Here is a 20,425-nt window from a genome sequence, read left to right as displayed (position 1 = left end):
TGCACAGCCCATGTCACCTCTAGTAATCCCACATGATCTCTGTGTTACCTAAATGTATGCACAGGCGATGTTATATTACTGCACAGCCCATGTCACTTCTAGTAATCCCACATGATCTCAGTGTTACCTAAATGTATGCACAGCCCATGTCACCTCTAGTAATCCCACATGGTCTCAGTGTTACCTAAATGTATGCACAGGCGATGTTATATTACTGCACAGCCCATGTCACCTCTAGTAATCCCATATGATCTCTGTGTTACCTAAATGTATGCACAGGAGATGTTATATTACTGCACAGCCCATGTAACCTCTAATAATACCACATGGTCTCAGTGTTACCTAAATGTATGCACAGGCAATGTTATATTACTGCACTGCCCATGTCACCTCTAGTAATTCCACATGATCTCAGTGTTACCTAAATGTATGCACAGGTGATGTTATATTACTGCACAGCCCATGTCACCTCTAGTAATCCCACATGATCTCTCAGTGTTACCTAAATGTATGCACAGGCGATGTTATATTACTGCACAGCCCATGTCATCTCTAGTAATCCCACATGTTCTCTCAGTGTTACCTAAATGTATGCATAGGCGATGTTATATTAATGCCCAGCCCAAGTCATCTCTAGTAATCCCACATGATCTCAGTGTTACCTAAATGTATGCACAGGTGATGTTATAATACTGCACAGCCCATGTCACCTCTAGTAATCCCACATGATCTCAGTGTTACCTAAATGTATGCACAGGAGATGTTATATTACTGCACAGCCCATGTCACTTCTAGTAATCCCACATGATCTCAGTGTTACCTAAATGTATGCACAGGCGATGTTATATTGCTGCACAGCCCGTGTCACCTCTAGTAACCCCACATGATCTCAGTGTTACCTAAATGTATGCACAGGCGATGTTATATTACTGCACAGCCCATGTCACTTCTAGTAATCCCACATGATCTCAGTGTTACCTAAATGTATGCACAGGCGATGTTATATTGCTGCACAGCCCATGTCACCTCTAGTAATCCCACATGATCTCAGTGTTACCTAAATGTATGCACAGGCTGTGTTGTATTACTGCACAGCCCATGTCATCTCTAGTAATCCCACATGATCTCTCAGTGTTACCTAAATGTATGCACAGGCAATGTTATATTACTGCACAGCCCATGTCACCTCTAGTAATCCCACATGATCTCAGTGTTACCTAAATGTATGCACAGGCGATGTTATATTACTACACAGCCCATGTCACCTCTAGTAATCCCACATGATATCTCAGTGTTACCTAAATGTATGCACAGGTGATGTTATATTACTGCACAGCCCATGTCACCTCTAGTAATCCCACATGTTCTCAGTGTTACCTAAATGTATGCACAGGCGATGTTATATTACTGCACAGCCCATGTCATCTCTAGTAATCCCACATGATCTCTGTGTTACCTAAATGTATGCACAGGCGATGTTATATTACTGCACAGCCCATGTCACCTCTAGTAATCCCACATGATCTCTCAGTGTTACCTAAATGTATGCACAGGCGATGTTATATTACTGCACAGCCCATGTCACTTCTAGTAATCCCACATGATCTCAGTGTTATCTAAATGTATGCACAGGAGATGTTATATTACTGCACAGCCCATGTCACCTCTAGTAATCCCACATGATCTCAGTGTTACCTAAATGTATGCACAGGCGATGTTATATTACTGCACAGCCCATGTCACCTCTAGTAATCCCACATGATCTCAGTGTTACCTAAATGTATGCACAGGCGATGTTATATTACTGCACAGCCCATGTCACCTCTAGTAATCCCACATGTTCTCATTGTTACCTAAATGTATGCACAGGCGGTGTTATATTACTGCACAGCCCATGTCTCCTCTAGTAATCCCACATGATCTCTTAGTGTTACCTAAATGTATGCACAGGAGATGTTATATTACTGCACAGCCCATGTCACCTCTAGTAATCCCACATGATCTCAGTGTTACCTAAATGTATGCACAGGCGATGTTATATTACTGCACAGCCCATGTCACGTCTAGTAATCCCACATGATCTCTCAGTGTTACCTAAATGTATGCACAGGTGATGTTATATTACTGCACAGCCCATGTCACCTCTAGTAATCCCACATGTCCTCTCAGTGTTACCTAAATGTATGCACAGGCGATGTTATATTACTGCACAGCCCATGTCACCTCTAGTAATCCCACATGATCTCTCAGTGTTACCTAAATGTATGCAGAGTCGATGTTATATTACTGCACAGCCCATGTCATCTCTAGTAATCCCACATGATCTCTGTGTTACCTAAATGTATGCACAGGCGATGTTATATTACTGCACAACCCATTTCACCTCTAGTAATACCACATGATCTCAGTGTTACCTAAATGTATGCACAGGCGATGTTATATTACTGCACAGCCCATGTCACCTCTAGTAATCCCACATGTTCTCTCAGTGTTACCTAAATGTATGCACAGGCAATGTTATATTACTGCACAGCCCATGTCACCTCTAGTAATCCCACATGATCTCTCAGTGTTACCTAAATGTATGCACAGGCAATGTTATATTACTGCACAGCCCATGTCACCTCTAGTAATCCCACATGATCTCTGTGTTACCTAAATGTATGCACAGGAGATGTTATATTACTGCACAGCCCATGTCACCTCTAGTAATCCCACATGATCTCAGTGTTACCTAAATGTATGCACAGGCGATGTTATATTACTGCACAGCCCATGTCACGTCTAGTAATCCCACATGATCTCTCAGTGTTACCTAAATGTATGCACAGGTGATGTTATATTACTGCACAGCCCATGTCACCTCTAGTAATCCCACATGTCCTCTCAGTGTTACCTAAATGTATGCACAGGCGATGTTATATTACTGCACAGCCCATGTCACCTCTAGTAATCCCACATGATCTCTCAGTGTTACCTAAATGTATGCACAGGCGATGTTATATTACTGCACAGCCCTTGTCACCTCTAGTAATACCACATGATCTCATTGTTATCTAAATGTATGCACAGGCGATGTTATATTGCTGCACAGCCCATGCCATCTCTATGATCTCTCAGTGTTACCTAAATGTATGCACAGTCGATGTTATATTACTGCACAGCCCATGTCATCTCTAGTAATCCCACATGATCTCTCAGTGTTACCTAAATGTATGCACAGGCGATGTTATATTACTGCACAGCCCATGTCACCTCTAGTAATCCCACATGATCTCAGTGTTACCTAAATGTATGCACAGGCGATGTTATATTACTGCACAGCCCATGTCACCTCTAGTAATCCCACATGATCTCTGTGTTACCTAAATGTATGCACAGGTGATGTTATATTACTGCACAGCCCATGTCACCTCTAGTAATCCCACATGTCCTCTCAGTGTTACCTAAATGTATGCACAGGCGATGTTATATTACTGCACAGCCCATGTCACCTCTAGTAATCCCACATGATCTCTCAGTGTTACCTAAATGTATGCACAGGCGATGTTATATTACTGCACAGCCCTTGTCACCTCTAGTAATACCACATGATCTCATTGTTATCTAAATGTATGCACAGGCGATGTTATATTGCTGCACAGCCCATGCCATCTCTATGATCTCTCAGTGTTACCTAAATGTATGCACAGGAGATGTTATATTACTGCACAGCCCATGTCACCTCTAGTAATCCCACATGATCTCTCAGTGTTACCTAAATGTATGCACAGGCAATGTTATATTACTGCACAGCCCATGTCACCTCTAGTAATCCCACATGATCTCAGTGTTACCTAAATGTATGCACAGGCGATGTTATATTACTACACAGCCCATGTCACCTCTAGTAATCCCACATGATATCTCAGTGTTACCTAAATGTATGCACAGGTGATGTTATATTACTGCACAGCCCATGTCACCTCTAGTAATCCCACATGTTCTCAGTGTTACCTAAATGTATGCACAGGCGATGTTATATTACTGCACAGCCCATGTCATCTCTAGTAATCCCACATGATCTCTGTGTTACCTAAATGTATGCACAGGCGATGTTATATTACTGCACAGCCCATGTCACCTCTAGTAATCCCACATGATCTCTCAGTGTTACCTAAATGTATGCACAGGCGATGTTATATTACTGCACAGCCCATGTCACTTCTAGTAATCCCACATGATCTCAGTGTTATCTAAATGTATGCACAGGAGATGTTATATTACTGCACAGCCCATGTCACCTCTAGTAATCCCACATGATCTCAGTGTTACCTAAATGTATGCACAGGCGATGTTATATTACTGCACAGCCCATGTCACCTCTAGTAATCCCACATGATCTCAGTGTTACCTAAATGTATGCACAGGCGATGTTATATTACTGCACAGCCCATGTCACCTCTAGTAATCCCACATGTTCTCAGTGTTACCTAAATGTATGCACAGGCGGTGTTATATTACTGCACAGCCCATGTCACCTCTAGTAATCCCACATGATCTCTCAGTGTTACCTAAATGTATGCACAGGAGATGTTATATTACTGCACAGCCCATGTCACCTCTAGTAATCCCACATGATCTCAGTGTTACCTAAATGTATGCACAGGCGATGTTATATTACTGCACAGCCCATGTCACCTCTAGTAATACCACATGATCTCTCAGTGTTACCTAAATGTATGCACAGGAGATGTTATATTACTGCACAGCCCATGTCACCTCTAGTAATCCCACATGATCTCTCAGTGTTACCTAAATGTATGCACAGGCGATGTTATATTACTGCACAGCCCATGTCATCTCTAGTAATCCCACATGATCTCTCAGTGTTACCTAAATGTATGCACAGGAGATGTTATATTACTGCACAGCCCATGTCACCTCTAGTAATCCCACATGATCTCTGTGTTACCTAAATGTATGCACAGGAGATGTTATATTACTGCACAGCCCATGTCACCTCTAGTAATCCCACATGATCTCTCAGTGTTACCTAAATGTATGCACAGGAGATGTTATATTACTGCACAGCCCATGTCACCTCTAGTAATCCCACATGATCTCTGTGTTACCTAAATGTATGCACAGGCGATGTTATATTACTGCACAGCCCATGTCACCTCTAGTAATCCCATATGATCTCAGTGTTACCTAAATGTATGCACAGGAGATGTTATATTACTGCACAGCCCATGTCACCTCTAGTAATCCCACATGATCTCAGTGTTACCTAAATGTATGCACAGGCGATGTTATATTACTGCACAGCCCATGTCACGTCTAGTAATCCCACATGATCTCTCAGTGTTACCTAAATGTATGCACAGGTGATGTTATATTACTGCACAGCCCATGTCACCTCTAGTAATCCCACATGTCCTCTCAGTGTTACCTAAATGTATGCACAGGCGATGTTATATTACTGCACAGCCCATGTCACCTCTAGTAATCCCACATGATCTCTCAGTGTTACCTAAATGTATGCTGAGTCGATGTTATATTACTGCACAGCCCATGTCATCTCTAGTAATTCCACATGATCTCTGTGTTACCTAAATGTATGCACAGGCGATGTTATATTACTGCACAACCCATTTCTCCTCTAGTAATACCACATGATCTCAGTGTTACCTAAATGTATGCACAGGCGATGTTATATTACTGCACAGCCCATGTCACCTCTAGTAATCCCACATGTTCTCTCAGTGTTACCTAAATGTATGCACAGGCAATGTTATATTACTGCACAGCCCATGTCACCTCTAGTAATCCCACATGATCTCTCAGTGTTACCTAAATGTATGCACAGGCAATGTTATATTACTGCACAGCCCATGTCACCTCTAGTAATCCCACATGATCTCTGTGTTACCTAAATGTATGCACAGGCGATGTTATATTACTGTACTGCCCATGTCACCTCTAGTAATCCCACATGATCTCAGTGTTACCTAAATGTATGCACAGGCAATGTTATATTACTGCACAGCCCATGTCATCTCTAGTAATCCCACATGATCTCTCAGTGTTACCTACATGTATGCACAGGTGATGTTATATTACTGCACAGCCCATGTCACCTCTAGTAACCCCACATGATCTCAGTGTTACCTAAATGTATGCACAGGCGATGTTATATTACTGCACAGCCCATGTCACTTCTAGTTATCCCACATGATCTCTGTGTTACCTAAATGTATGCACAGGCGATGTTATATTACTGCACAGCCCATGTCACCTCTAGTAATCCCACATGATCTCAGTGTTACCTAAATGTATGCACAGGCAATGTTATATTACTGCACAGCCCATGTCACCTCTAGTAATACCACATGATCTCTCAGTGTTACCTAAATGTATGCACAGGTGATGTTATATTACTGCACAGCCCATTTCACCTCTAGTAATACCACATGATCTCTCAGTGTTACCTAAATGTATGCACAGGCGATGTTATATTACTGCACAGCCCTTGTCACCTCTAGTAATCCCACATGATCTCAGTGTTACCTAAATGTATGCACAGGTGATGTTATATTACTGCACAGCCTATGTCACCTCTAGTTATCCCACATGATCTCTCAGTGTTACCTAAATGTATGCACAGGCGATGTTATATTACTGCACAGCCCATGTCACCTATAGTAATACCACATGATCTCATTGTTATCTAAATGTATGCACAGGCGATGTTATATTGCTGCACAGCCCATGCCATCTCTATGATCTCTCAGTGTTACCTAAATGTATGCACAGGCGATGTTATATTACTGCACAGCCCATGTCACCTCTAGTAATCCCACATGATCTCAGTGTTACCTAAATGTATGCACAGGCGATGTTATATTACTGCACAGCCCATGTCACCTCTAGTAATCCCACATGATCTCTGTGTTACCTAAATGTATGCACAGGCGATGTTATATTACTGCACAGCCCATGTCACTTCTAGTAATCCCACATGATCTCAGTGTTACCTAAATGTATGCACAGCCCATGTCACCTCTAGTAATCCCACATGGTCTCAGTGTTACCTAAATGTATGCACAGGCGATGTTATATTACTGCACAGCCCATGTCACCTCTAGTAATCCCATATGATCTCTGTGTTACCTAAATGTATGCACAGGAGATGTTATATTACTGCACAGCCCATGTAACCTCTAATAATACCACATGGTCTCAGTGTTACCTAAATGTATGCACAGGCAATGTTATATTACTGCACTGCCCATGTCACCTCTAGTAATTCCACATGATCTCAGTGTTACCTAAATGTATGCACAGGTGATGTTATATTACTGCACAGCCCATGTCACCTCTAGTAATCCCACATGATCTCTCAGTGTTACCTAAATGTATGCACAGGCGATGTTATATTACTGCACAGCCCATGTCATCTCTAGTAATCCCACATGTTCTCTCAGTGTTACCTAAATGTATGCATAGGCGATGTTATATTAATGCCCAGCCCAAGTCATCTCTAGTAATCCCACATGATCTCAGTGTTACCTAAATGTATGCACAGGTGATGTTATAATACTGCACAGCCCATGTCACCTCTAGTAATCCCACATGATCTCAGTGTTACCTAAATGTATGCACAGGAGATGTTATATTACTGCACAGCCCATGTCACTTCTAGTAATCCCACATGATCTCAGTGTTACCTAAATGTATGCACAGGCGATGTTATATTGCTGCACAGCCCGTGTCACCTCTAGTAACCCCACATGATCTCAGTGTTACCTAAATGTATGCACAGGCGATGTTATATTACTGCACAGCCCATGTCACTTCTAGTAATCCCACATGATCTCAGTGTTACCTAAATGTATGCACAGGCGATGTTATATTGCTGCACAGCCCATGTCACCTCTAGTAATCCCACATGATCTCAGTGTTACCTAAATGTATGCACAGGCTGTGTTGTATTACTGCACAGCCCATGTCATCTCTAGTAATCCCACATGATCTCTCAGTGTTACCTAAATGTATGCACAGGCAATGTTATATTACTGCACAGCCCATGTCACCTCTAGTAATCCCACATGATCTCAGTGTTACCTAAATGTATGCACAGGCGATGTTATATTACTACACAGCCCATGTCACCTCTAGTAATCCCACATGATATCTCAGTGTTACCTAAATGTATGCACAGGTGATGTTATATTACTGCACAGCCCATGTCACCTCTAGTAATCCCACATGTTCTCAGTGTTACCTAAATGTATGCACAGGCGATGTTATATTACTGCACAGCCCATGTCATCTCTAGTAATCCCACATGATCTCTGTGTTACCTAAATGTATGCACAGGCAATGTTATGTTACTGCACAGCCCATGTCACCTCTAGTAATCCCACATGATCTCTCAGTGTTACCTAAATGTATGCACAGGCGATGTTATATTACTGCACAGCCCATGTCACTTCTAGTAATCCCACATGATCTCAGTGTTATCTAAATGTATGCACAGGAGATGTTATATTACTGCACAGCCCATGTCACCTCTAGTAATCCCACATGATCTCAGTGTTACCTAAATGTATGCACAGGCGATGTTATATTACTGCACAGCCCATGTCACCTCTAGTAATCCCACATGATCTCAGTGTTACCTAAATGTATGCACAGGCGATGTTATATTACTGCACAGCCCATGTCACCTCTAGTAATCCCACATGTTCTCATTGTTACCTAAATGTATGCACAGGCGGTGTTATATTACTGCACAGCCCATGTCTCCTCTAGTAATCCCACATGATCTCTTAGTGTTACCTAAATGTATGCACAGGAGATGTTATATTACTGCACAGCCCATGTCACCTCTAGTAATCCCACATGATCTCCGTGTTACCTAAATGTATGCACAGGCGATGTTATATTACTGCACAGCCCATGTCACGTCTAGTAATCCCACATGATCTCTCAGTGTTACCTAAATGTATGCACAGGTGATGTTATATTACTGCACAGCCCATGTCACCTCTAGTAATCCCACATGTCCTCTCAGTGTTACCTAAATGTATGCACAGGCGATGTTATATTACTGCACAGCCCATGTCACCTCTAGTAATCCCACATGATCTCTCAGTGTTACCTAAATGTATGCAGAGTCGATGTTATATTACTGCACAGCCCATGTCATCTCTAGTAATCCCACATGATCTCTGTGTTACCTAAATGTATGCACAGGCGATGTTATATTACTGCACAACCCATTTCACCTCTAGTAATACCACATGATCTCAGTGTTACCTAAATGTATGCACAGGCGATGTTATATTACTGCACAGCCCATGTCACCTCTAGTAATCCCACATGTTCTCTCAGTGTTACCTAAATGTATGCACAGGCAATGTTATATTACTGCACAGCCCATGTCACCTCTAGTAATCCCACATGATCTCTCAGTGTTACCTAAATGTATGCACAGGCAATGTTATATTACTGCACAGCCCATGTCACCTCTAGTAATCCCACATGATCTCTGTGTTACCTAAATGTATGCACAGGCGATGTTATATTACTGTACTGCCCATGTCACCTCTAGTAATCCCACATGATCTCAGTGTTACCTAAATGTATGCACAGGCAATGTTATAATACTGCACAGCCCATGTCATCTCTAGTAATCCCACATGATCTCTCAGTGTTACCTACATGTATGCACAGGTGATGTTATATTACTGCACAGCCCATGTCACCTCTAGTAACCCCACATGATCTCAGTGTTACCTAAATGTATGCACAGGCGATGTTATATTACTGCACAGCCCATGTCACTTCTAGTTATCCCACATGATCTCTGTGTTACCTAAATGTATGCACAGGCGATGTTATATTACTGCACAGCCCATGTCACCTCTAGTAATCCCACATGATCTCAGTGTTACCTAAATGTATGCACAGGCAATGTTATATTACTGCACAGCCCATGTCACCTCTAGTAATACCACATGATCTCTCAGTGTTACCTAAATGTATGCACAGGTGATGTTATATTACTGCACAGCCCATTTCACCTCTAGTAATACCACATGATCTCTCAGTGTTACCTAAATGTATGCACAGGCGATGTTATATTACTGCACAGCCCTTGTCACCTCTAGTAATCCCACATGATCTCAGTGTTACCTAAATGTATGCACAGGTGATGTTATATTACTGCACAGCCTATGTCACCTCTAGTTATCCCACATGATCTCTCAGTGTTACCTAAATGTATGCACAGGCGATGTTATATTACTGCACAGCCCATGTCACCTATAGTAATACCACATGATCTCATTGTTATCTAAATGTATGCACAGGCGATGTTATATTGCTGCACAGCCCATGCCATCTCTATGATCTCTCAGTGTTACCTAAATGTATGCACAGGCGATGTTATATTACTGCACAGCCCATGTCACCTCTAGTAATCCCACATGATCTCAGTGTTACCTAAATGTATGCACAGGCGATGTTATATTACTGCACAGCCCATGTCACCTCTAGTAATCCCACATGATCTCTGTGTTACCTAAATGTATGCACAGGCGATGTTATATTACTGCACAGCCCATGTCACTTCTAGTAATCCCACATGATCTCAGTGTTACCTAAATGTATGCACAGCCCATGTCACCTCTAGTAATCCCACATGGTCTCAGTGTTACCTAAATGTATGCACAGGCGATGTTATATTACTGCACAGCCCATGTCACCTCTAGTAATCCCATATGATCTCTGTGTTACCTAAATGTATGCACAGGAGATGTTATATTACTGCACAGCCCATGTAACCTCTAATAATACCACATGGTCTCAGTGTTACCTAAATGTATGCACAGGCAATGTTATATTACTGCACTGCCCATGTCACCTCTAGTAATTCCACATGATCTCAGTGTTACCTAAATGTATGCACAGGTGATGTTATATTACTGCACAGCCCATGTCACCTCTAGTAATCCCACATGATCTCAAAGTTACCCAAATGTATGCACAGGCGATGTTATATTACTGCACAGCCCATGTCATCTCTAGTAATCCCACATGTTCTCTCAGTGTTACCTAAATGTATGCATAGGCGATGTTATATTAATGCCCAGCCCAAGTCATCTCTAGTAATCCCACATGATCTCAGTGTTACCTAAATGTATGCACAGGTGATGTTATAATACTGCACAGCCCATGTCACCTCTAGTAATCCCACATGATCTCAGTGTTACCTAAATGTATGCACAGGAGATGTTATATTACTGCACAGCCCATGTCACTTCTAGTAATCCCACATGATCTCAGTGTTACCTAAATGTATGCACAGGCGATGTTATATTGCTGCACAGCCCGTGTCACCTCTAGTAACCCCACATGATCTCAGTGTTACCTAAATGTATGCACAGGCGATGTTATATTACTGCACAGCCCATGTCACTTCTAGTAATCCCACATGATCTCAGTGTTACCTAAATGTATGCACAGGCGATGTTATATTGCTGCACAGCCCATGTCACCTCTAGTAATCCCACATGATCTCAGTGTTACCTAAATGTATGCACAGGCTGTGTTGTATTACTGCACAGCCCATGTCACCTCTAGTAATCCCACATGATCTCTCAGTGTTACCTAAATGTATGCACAGGCAATGTTATATTACTGCACAGCCCATGTCACCTCTAGTAATCCCACATGATCTCAGTGTTACCTAAATGTATGCACAGGCGATGTTATATTACTACACAGCCCATGTCACCTCTAGTAATCCCACATGATATCTCAGTGTTACCTAAATGTATGCACAGGTGATGTTATATTACTGCACAGCCCATGTCACCTCTAGTAATCCCACATGTTCTCAGTGTTACCTAAATGTATGCACAGGCGATGTTATATTACTGCACAGCCCATGTCATCTCTAGTAATCCCACATGATCTCTGTGTTACCTAAATGTATGCACAGGCGATGTTATATTACTGCACAGCCCATGTCACCTCTAGTAATCCCACATGATCTCTCAGTGTTACCTAAATGTATGCAAAGGCGATGTTATATTACTGCACAGCCCATGTCACTTCTAGTAATCCCACATGATCTCAGTGTTATCTAAATGTATGCACAGGAGATGTTATATTACTGCACAGCCCATGTCACCTCTAGTAATCCCACATGATCTCAGTGTTACCTAAATGTATGCACAGGCGATGTTATATTACTGCACAGCCCATGTCACCTCTAGTAATCCCACATGATCTCAGTGTTACCTAAATGTATGCACAGGCGATGTTATATTACTGCACAGCCCATGTCACCTCTAGTAATCCCACATGTTCTCATTGTTACCTAAATGTATGCACAGGCGGTGTTATATTACTGCACAGCCCATGTCACCTCTAGTAATCCCACATGATCTCTTAGTGTTACCTAAATGTATGCACAGGAGATGTTATATTACTGCACAGCCCATGTCACCTCTAGTAATCCCACATGATCTCAGTGTTACCTAAATGTATGCACAGGCGATGTTATATTACTGCACAGCCCATGTCACGTCTAGTAATCCCACATGATCTCTCAGTGTTACCTAAATGTATGCACAGGTGATGTTATATTACTGCACAGCCCATGTCACCTCTAGTAATCCCACATGTCCTCTCAGTGTTACCTAAATGTATGCACAGGCGATGTTATATTACTGCACAGCCCATGTCACCTCTAGTAATCCCACATGATCTCTCAGTGTTACCTAAATGTATGCACAGGCGATGTTATATTACTGCACAGCCCTTGTCACCTCTAGTAATACCACATGATCTCATTGTTATCTAAATGTATGCACAGGCGATGTTATATTGCTGCACAGCCCATGCCATCTCTATGATCTCTCAGTGTTACCTAAATGTATGCACAGTCGATGTTATATTACTGCACAGCCCATGTCATCTCTAGTAATCCCACATGATCTCTCAGTGTTACCTAAATGTATGCACAGGCGATGTTATATTACTGCACAGCCCATGTCACCTCTAGTAATCCCACATGATCTCAGTGTTACCTAAATGTATGCACAGGCGATGTTATATTACTGCACAGCCCATGTCACCTCTAGTAATCCCACATGATCTCTGTGTTACCTAAATGTATGCACAGGCGATGTTATATTACTGCACAGCCCATGTCACTTCTAGTAATCCCACATGATCTCAGTGTTACCTAAATGTATGCACAGGCGATGTTATATTACTGCACAGCCCATGTCACCTCTAGTAATCCCACATGGTCTCAGTGTTACCTAAATGTATGCACAGGCGATGTTATATTACTGCACAGCCCATGTCACCTCTAGTAATCCCATATGATCTCTGTGTTACCTAAATGTATGCACAGGAGATGTTATATTACTGCACAGCCCATGTAACCTCTAATAATACCACATGGTCTCAGTGTTACCTAAATGTATGCACAGGCAATGTTATATTACTGCACTGCCCATGTCACCTCTAGTAATTCCACATGATCTCAGTGTTACCTAAATGTATGCACAGGTGATGTTATATTACTGCACAGCCCATGTCACCTCTAGTAATCCCACATGGTCTCTCAGTGTTACCTAAATGTATGCACAGGCGATGTTATATTACTGCACAGTCCTTGTCACCTCTAGTAATCCCACATGATCTCAAAGTTACCTAAATGTATGCACAGGCGATGTTATATTACTGCACAGCCCATGTCATCTCTAGTAATCCCACATGTTCTCTCAGTGTTACCTAAATGTATGCATAGGCGATGTTATATTAATGCCCAGCCCAAGTCATCTCTAGTAATCCCACATGATCTCAGTGTTACCTAAATGTATGCACAGGCTGTGTTATATTACTGCACAGCCCATGTCACCTCTAGTAATCCCACATGATCTCTCAGTGTTACCTAAATGTATGCACAGGCAATGTTATATTACTGCACAGCCCATGTCACCTCTAGTAATCCCACATGATCTCAGTGTTACCTAAATGTATGCACAGGCGATGTTATATTACTACACAGCCCATGTCACCTCTAGTAATCCCACATGATATCTCAGTGTTACCTAAATGTATGCACAGGTGATGTTATATTACTGCACAGCCCATGTCACCTCTAGTAATCCCACATGTTCTCAGTGTTACCTAAATGTATGCACAGGCGATGTTATATTACTGCACAGCCCATGTCATCTCTAGTAATCCCACATGATCTCTGTGTTACCTAAATGTATGCACAGGCGATGTTATATTACTGCACAGCCCATGTCACCTCTAGTAATCCCACATGATCTCTCAGTGTTACCTAAATGTATGCACAGGCGATGTTATATTACTGCACAGCCCATGTCACTTCTAGTAATCCCACATGATCTCAGTGTTATCTAAATGTATGCACAGGAGATGTTATATTACTGCACAGCCCATGTCACCTCTAGTAATCCCACATGATCTCAGTGTTACCTAAATGTATGCACAGGCGATGTTATATTACTGCACAGCCCATGTCACCTCTAGTAATCCCACATGATCTCAGTGTTACCTAAATGTATGCACAGGCGATGTTATATTACTGCACAGCCCATGTCACCTCTAGTAATCCCACATGTTCTCAGTGTTACCTAAATGTATGCACAGGCGGTGTTATATTACTGCACAGCCCATGTCACCTCTAGTAATCCCACATGATCTCTCAGTGTTACCTAAATGTATGCACAGGAGATGTTATATTACTGCACAGCCCATGTCACCTCTAGTAATCCCACATGATCTCAGTGTTACCTAAATGTATGCACAGGCGATGTTATATTACTGCACAGCCCATGTCACCTCTAGTAATACCACATGATCTCTCAGTGTTACCTAAATGTATGCACAGGAGATGTTATATTACTGCACAGCCCATGTCACCTCTAGTAATCCCACATGATCTCTCAGTGTTACCTAAATGTATGCACAGGCGATGTTATATTACTGCACAGCCCATGTCATCTCTAGTAATCCCACATGATCTCTCAGTGTTACCTAAATGTATGCACAGGAGATGTTATATTACTGCACAGCCCATGTCACCTCTAGTAATCCCACATGATCTCAGTGTTACCTAAATGTATGCACAGGCGATGTTATATTACTGCACAGCCCATGTCACCTCTAGTAATCCCACATGTTCTCTCAGTGTTACCTAAATGTATGCACAGGCGATGTTATATTACTGCACAGCCCATGTCACCTCTAGTAATACCACATGTTCTCTCAGTGTTAGTAACACTCCTGTCCAAGCTTCCTAGTATTATTTTAAAGAAAACATAAAAGCAATGCCAGAAATACAGTACTGGATACAATGTCTGTTACAGAATTATATATTGTACCATGTAACACCCTGGGTCTTGTCTACTCATTTTATAGTAATTTTCCAGTTTTGATCATGATCTTTACCAGATTTTAATTGTTTTATGAAAATTCACATTTCCAAAATGTATTTTATTTCCAGCAGATGGACACACAAGCAGGAATATCTCAGAAGTACATCTAATATCATCCCCGGATTGTGAAATAAAAGATGACAGTAGACAGGATTCTCCAGGAACTAATCTCATTACCCCAATTGTACATCCAGCTCTATCAGCTGATCCCTCTGATCCTGGGAAATGTTCTCCTGATCACTCTGATATTGGTGCATCTGTTACAGCTCTGACAGTAGATACAGTGTTTTCCTGTTCTATAGATGCACCATGTTCTACACAGAACACAAAGCTTATTGCACATCAACCAGCTAAGGCAGGTGAGAGGCAATTTCCATGTTCTGAGTGTGGGAAATGTTTTGCACGGAAATCATTTCTTGTTATACATAAGAGAAGTCACACCGGAGAGAAGCTATTTTCATGTTCTGAGTGTGGGAAATGTTTTACATCCAAATCAAATTTTGTCATACATCAGAAAACTCACATAGGTGAGAGTCCATTTACATGTTCTGAGTGTGGGAAATGTTTTACACGGAAATTACATCTTGTTCAACATGAGAGAAGTCACACCGGAGAGAAGCCATTTTCATGTTCTGAGTGTGGGAAATGTTTTGCACTGAAATCAACTCTTATCAGACATGAGAGAAGTCACACTGGAGAGAAGCCATTATCATGTTCTGAGTGTGGGAAATGTTTTGCACTGAAATCAACTCTTATTAGACATGAGAGAAGTCACACCGGAGAGAAGCCATTTACATGTTCTGAGTGTGGGAAATGTTTTACACGGAAATCATTTCTTATTATACATGAGAGAAGTCACACTGGAGAGAAGCCATTTTCATGTTCTGAGTGTGGAAAAGGTTTTAAACACAAGTCATATCTTGTTATACATGAGAGAAGTCACACTGGAGTGAAGCCATTTACATGTTCTGAGTGTGGGAAATGTTTTTCACTGAAATCGAATCTTGTTCAACATGAGAGAAGTCACACTGGAGAGAAGCCATTTTCATGTTCTGAGTGTGGAAAACCTTTTTCACACAAATCATGTCTTGTTACACATGAGAGAAATCACACCGGAGAGGGGCCATTTTCATGTTCTGAGTGTGGGAAATGTTTTGCACAGAAATCAACTCTTGTTATACATGAGAGAAGTCACACCGGAGAGAAGCCATTTCCATGTTCTGAGTGTGGGAAATGTTTTTCACTGAAATCGAATCTTGTTCAACATGAGAGATGTCACAGTGGAGAGAAGCCATTTTCTTGTTTTGAGTGTGGAAAAGGTTTTTCACACAAGTCATATCTTGTTATACATGAGAAAAGTCACACCGGAGTGAAGCCATTTACATGTTCTGAGTGTGGGAAAGGTTTTTCACTAAAATCGAATCTTGTTCAACATGAGAGAAGTCACACTGGAGAGAAGCCATTTTTTTGTTCTGAGTGTGGAAAAGGTTTTTCACAAAAGTCATATCTTGTTACACATGAGAGAAGTCACACTGGAGAGAAGCCATTTTCTTGTTCTGAGTGTGGAAAAGGTTTTTCACAAAAGTCACATCTTGTTACACATGAGAGAAGTCACACAGGTGAGAGGCTATTTTCATGTTCTGAGTGTGGGAAAGGGTTTATACGGAAATCACATCTTGTTACACATGAGAGACGTCACACAGGTGAGAGGCCATTTTCATGTTCTGAGTGTGGGAAAAGTTTTATACAGAAATCACATCTTGTTCAACATGAGAGAACTCACAGACGTTTGAAGCCATTTGCATGCTCTGAGTGATTACTAAATCAGCTCTTGTTGGACACAGTAGACATCACACAGGTGGGGAACCATTTTAATCTTCTGGAGTATACTCATCTTCACCATTTCCCTGCATTGTTCCTTCAGGTTTTATCCTATGTCCTGTGTTTTTTTTTTTTACAATAAACATGCTGCTACTGGGTGAAATAATAAGACATCATGCCCTCCTTTACCTCTACTATGCAGATAACCTGTCTTTGCTCCGGGTACTGAAAACAATACCAATACTAAATGTCTAGCTGAGCTCCAGGTGTGGGTGATGCCAGTTGGCCGTGACTCAGTCCTAGCGAAACAGGTCCATATGCTAATGCACGCCGACTCTCCTGTCTTCTGATTACTTTCTCCCACTCCTATCCAAGATTTTTCACGTGCTGCTCCCTTTCTCTGGAATTCCCTACCTCTCCCCCTCAGACTGTTACCAGCAGTACCAAGAATCTGCCATAATTCATTTGTGGTTGATCTGTTAGCTATGCAGCCCTGACCATGGAACCTGCTGCCTCGCACAGTCCAAGAGACCTCCACCCTGGAGACCACAAACAGACTGATGACTGTTACTCACATGTTTCATTAATGTTCCTTCACTTCCTAAATATACATCCCACATGCTGAGGTCTTTATTCTGTTCTACTTATTGTGTATCTTGTGCTCTGTGTAAATGTGAATATAAAGTTCTGTGAGTGATATTGGGAGGAAAGTGAAGTATAAGTAACATTATTACTGGTGAGAATGACAGGAGTCAGATCTAGTTACACCATACTTCACATATACAGAAGGGGAAATGTATAAGTAACATTATTACCGGTGAGAATGACAGGAGTCAGATCTAGTTACACCATACGTTACATATACAGAAGGGGAAATGTATAAGTAACATTATTACTGGTGAGAATGACAGGAGTCAGATCTAGTTACACCATACGTTACATATACAGAAGGGGAAATGTATAAGTAACATTATTACTGGTGAGAATGACAGGAATCAGATCTAGTTACATTATACATTACATATACAGAAGGGGAAATGTATAAGTAACATTATTACCGGTGAGAATGACAGGAGTCAGATGTAGTTACACCATACGTTACATATACAGAAGGGGAAATGTATAAGTAACATTATTACTGGTGAGAATGACAGGAGTCAGATCTAGTTACACCTTATGTTACATATACAGAAGGGGAAATGTATAAGTAACATTATAACTGGTGAGAATGACAGAAGTCTGATCTAGTTACACCATACGTTCCATATACAGAAGGGGAAATGTATAAGTAACATTATTACTGGTGAGAATGACAGGAGTCAGATCTAGTTACACCATACGTTCCATATACAGAAGGGGAAATGTATAAGTAACATTATTCCTGGTGAGAATGACAGGAGTCAGATCTAGTTACACCACATGTTCCATATAGAGAAGGGGAAATGTATAAGTAACGTTATTACTAGTGAGAATGACTGGAGTCACATCTAGTTACACCATACGTTCCATATACAGAAGGGGAAATGTATAAGTAACATTATTACTGGTGAGAATGACAGAAGTCAGATCTAGTTACACCATACGTTACATATACAGAAGGGGAAATGTATAAGTAACATTATTCCTGGTGAGAATGACAGGAGTCACATCTAGTTACACCATACGTTCCATATACAGAAGGGGAAATGTATAAGTAACATTATTACTGGTGAGAATGACAGAAGTCAGATCTAGTTACACCATACGTCACATATACAGAAGGGAAATGTATAAGTAACATTATTACTGGTGAGAATGACAGGAGTCAGATCTAGTTACACCATACGTTACATATACAGAAGGGGAAATGTATAAGTATCATTATTACTAGTGAGAATGACAGGAGTCAGATCTAGTTACACCATACGTCACATATACAGAAGGGGAAATGTATAAGTATTATTACTGGTGAGAATGACAGGAGTCAGATCTAGTTACACCATACTTTACATGTACAGAAGGGGAATTGTATAAGTATCATTATTACTGGTGAGAATGGCAGGAGTCAGATCTAGTTACACCATACGTTATATATACAGAAGGGGAAATGTATAAGTAACATTATTACCGGTGAGAATGACAGGAGTCAGATCTAGTTACACCATATGTTAAATATGTTTATTAATGTTTATTAATTAATGTTTATTCATCTTTAAATGTAACATTTAAAGATTAATAAATCACCAGGGCCCGATGGTATTCACCCAAGGGTTCTAATGGAGCTTCACTCTGAACTGGCAAAACCGCTATCTTTGATCTTTAAGGATTCAGTTATATCAGGTATGGTTCCCAAAGACTGGCGTATAGCGGAAGTAGTGCCTATATTCAAAAAGGGAAGTAAAGCTGAACCAGGTAATTATAGACCAGTTAGTCTAACATCTATAGTGGGGAAAGTATTGGAAGGTATTCTAAGAGATAGTACACAGAAGTTCCTTGAAGTCAATAAGGTCATTAAAATTAATGAACATGGGTTTATGAAGGACAGATCCTGTCAAACCAACTTACTTGGCTTTTATGAAACAGTAAGCGCAAACCTAGATCATGGTAAAGACGTGGATGTAATCTTTTTAGACTTTGCCAAAGCGTTTGATACTGTACCACACATGAGACTTATCTAGAAGCTACAAGAATCAGGGCTAGGAAGCACAATATGCACTTGGGTCAAAAACTGGTTAGATAATATGGAGCAGCGCGTTGTGGTTAATGGATCTTTTTCAACTTGGACTGAAGTGCTAAGTGGTGTGCCGCAAGGCTCAGTATTAGGACCGCTATTCAATCTTTTCATTAACGACCTAAAAGAAGGTCTAGAGAGCATGGTGTCAATTTTTGCAGATGATACCAAATTGTGTAAGGCTATAAGTACAAAGGAGGATGCCGAGTCTCTTCAGAACGACTTAGTTAAATTAGAAGCATGGGCAGCCAAATGGAGAATGCGCTTCAACACAGACAAGTGTAAGGTAATACACTGTGGTAACAAGAACAAAAATTACACCTACCTACTAAATGGGGTAAAATTAGGGGATTCTGTACTGGAAAAGGACTTAGGTCATAGATAGCAAACTAAGCAGTAGTACCCAAAGTAG

General features: G+C 41.2%; 1 protein-coding gene across 1 annotated transcript in view; it reads left to right on the top strand.

Annotated features, from left to right (window-relative positions):
- Positions 1 to 18,013, top strand: part of LOC134983918 (gastrula zinc finger protein XlCGF57.1-like) — a 122,794-nt gene extending 104,781 nt beyond the window's left edge. Inside the window, exon 2 of the mRNA XM_063949528.1 lies at positions 15,551 to 18,013. Coding sequence (XP_063805598.1) covers positions 15,551 to 17,298 — 1,748 coding nt within the window. The 3' untranslated portion in view covers positions 17,299 to 18,013. The remainder of the gene's footprint in view (positions 1 to 15,550) is intronic.
- The last annotated feature ends 2,412 nt before the right edge of the window (positions 18,014 to 20,425 follow it).

Source organism: Pseudophryne corroboree (assembly GCF_028390025.1).
Source record: "Pseudophryne corroboree isolate aPseCor3 chromosome 3 unlocalized genomic scaffold, aPseCor3.hap2 SUPER_3_unloc_29, whole genome shotgun sequence".
Lineage (NCBI taxonomy): Eukaryota > Metazoa > Chordata > Amphibia > Anura > Myobatrachidae > Pseudophryne > Pseudophryne corroboree.
Note: the sequence above shows the minus strand (reverse complement) of the source record. Positions and strands in the feature narration are given on the sequence as shown.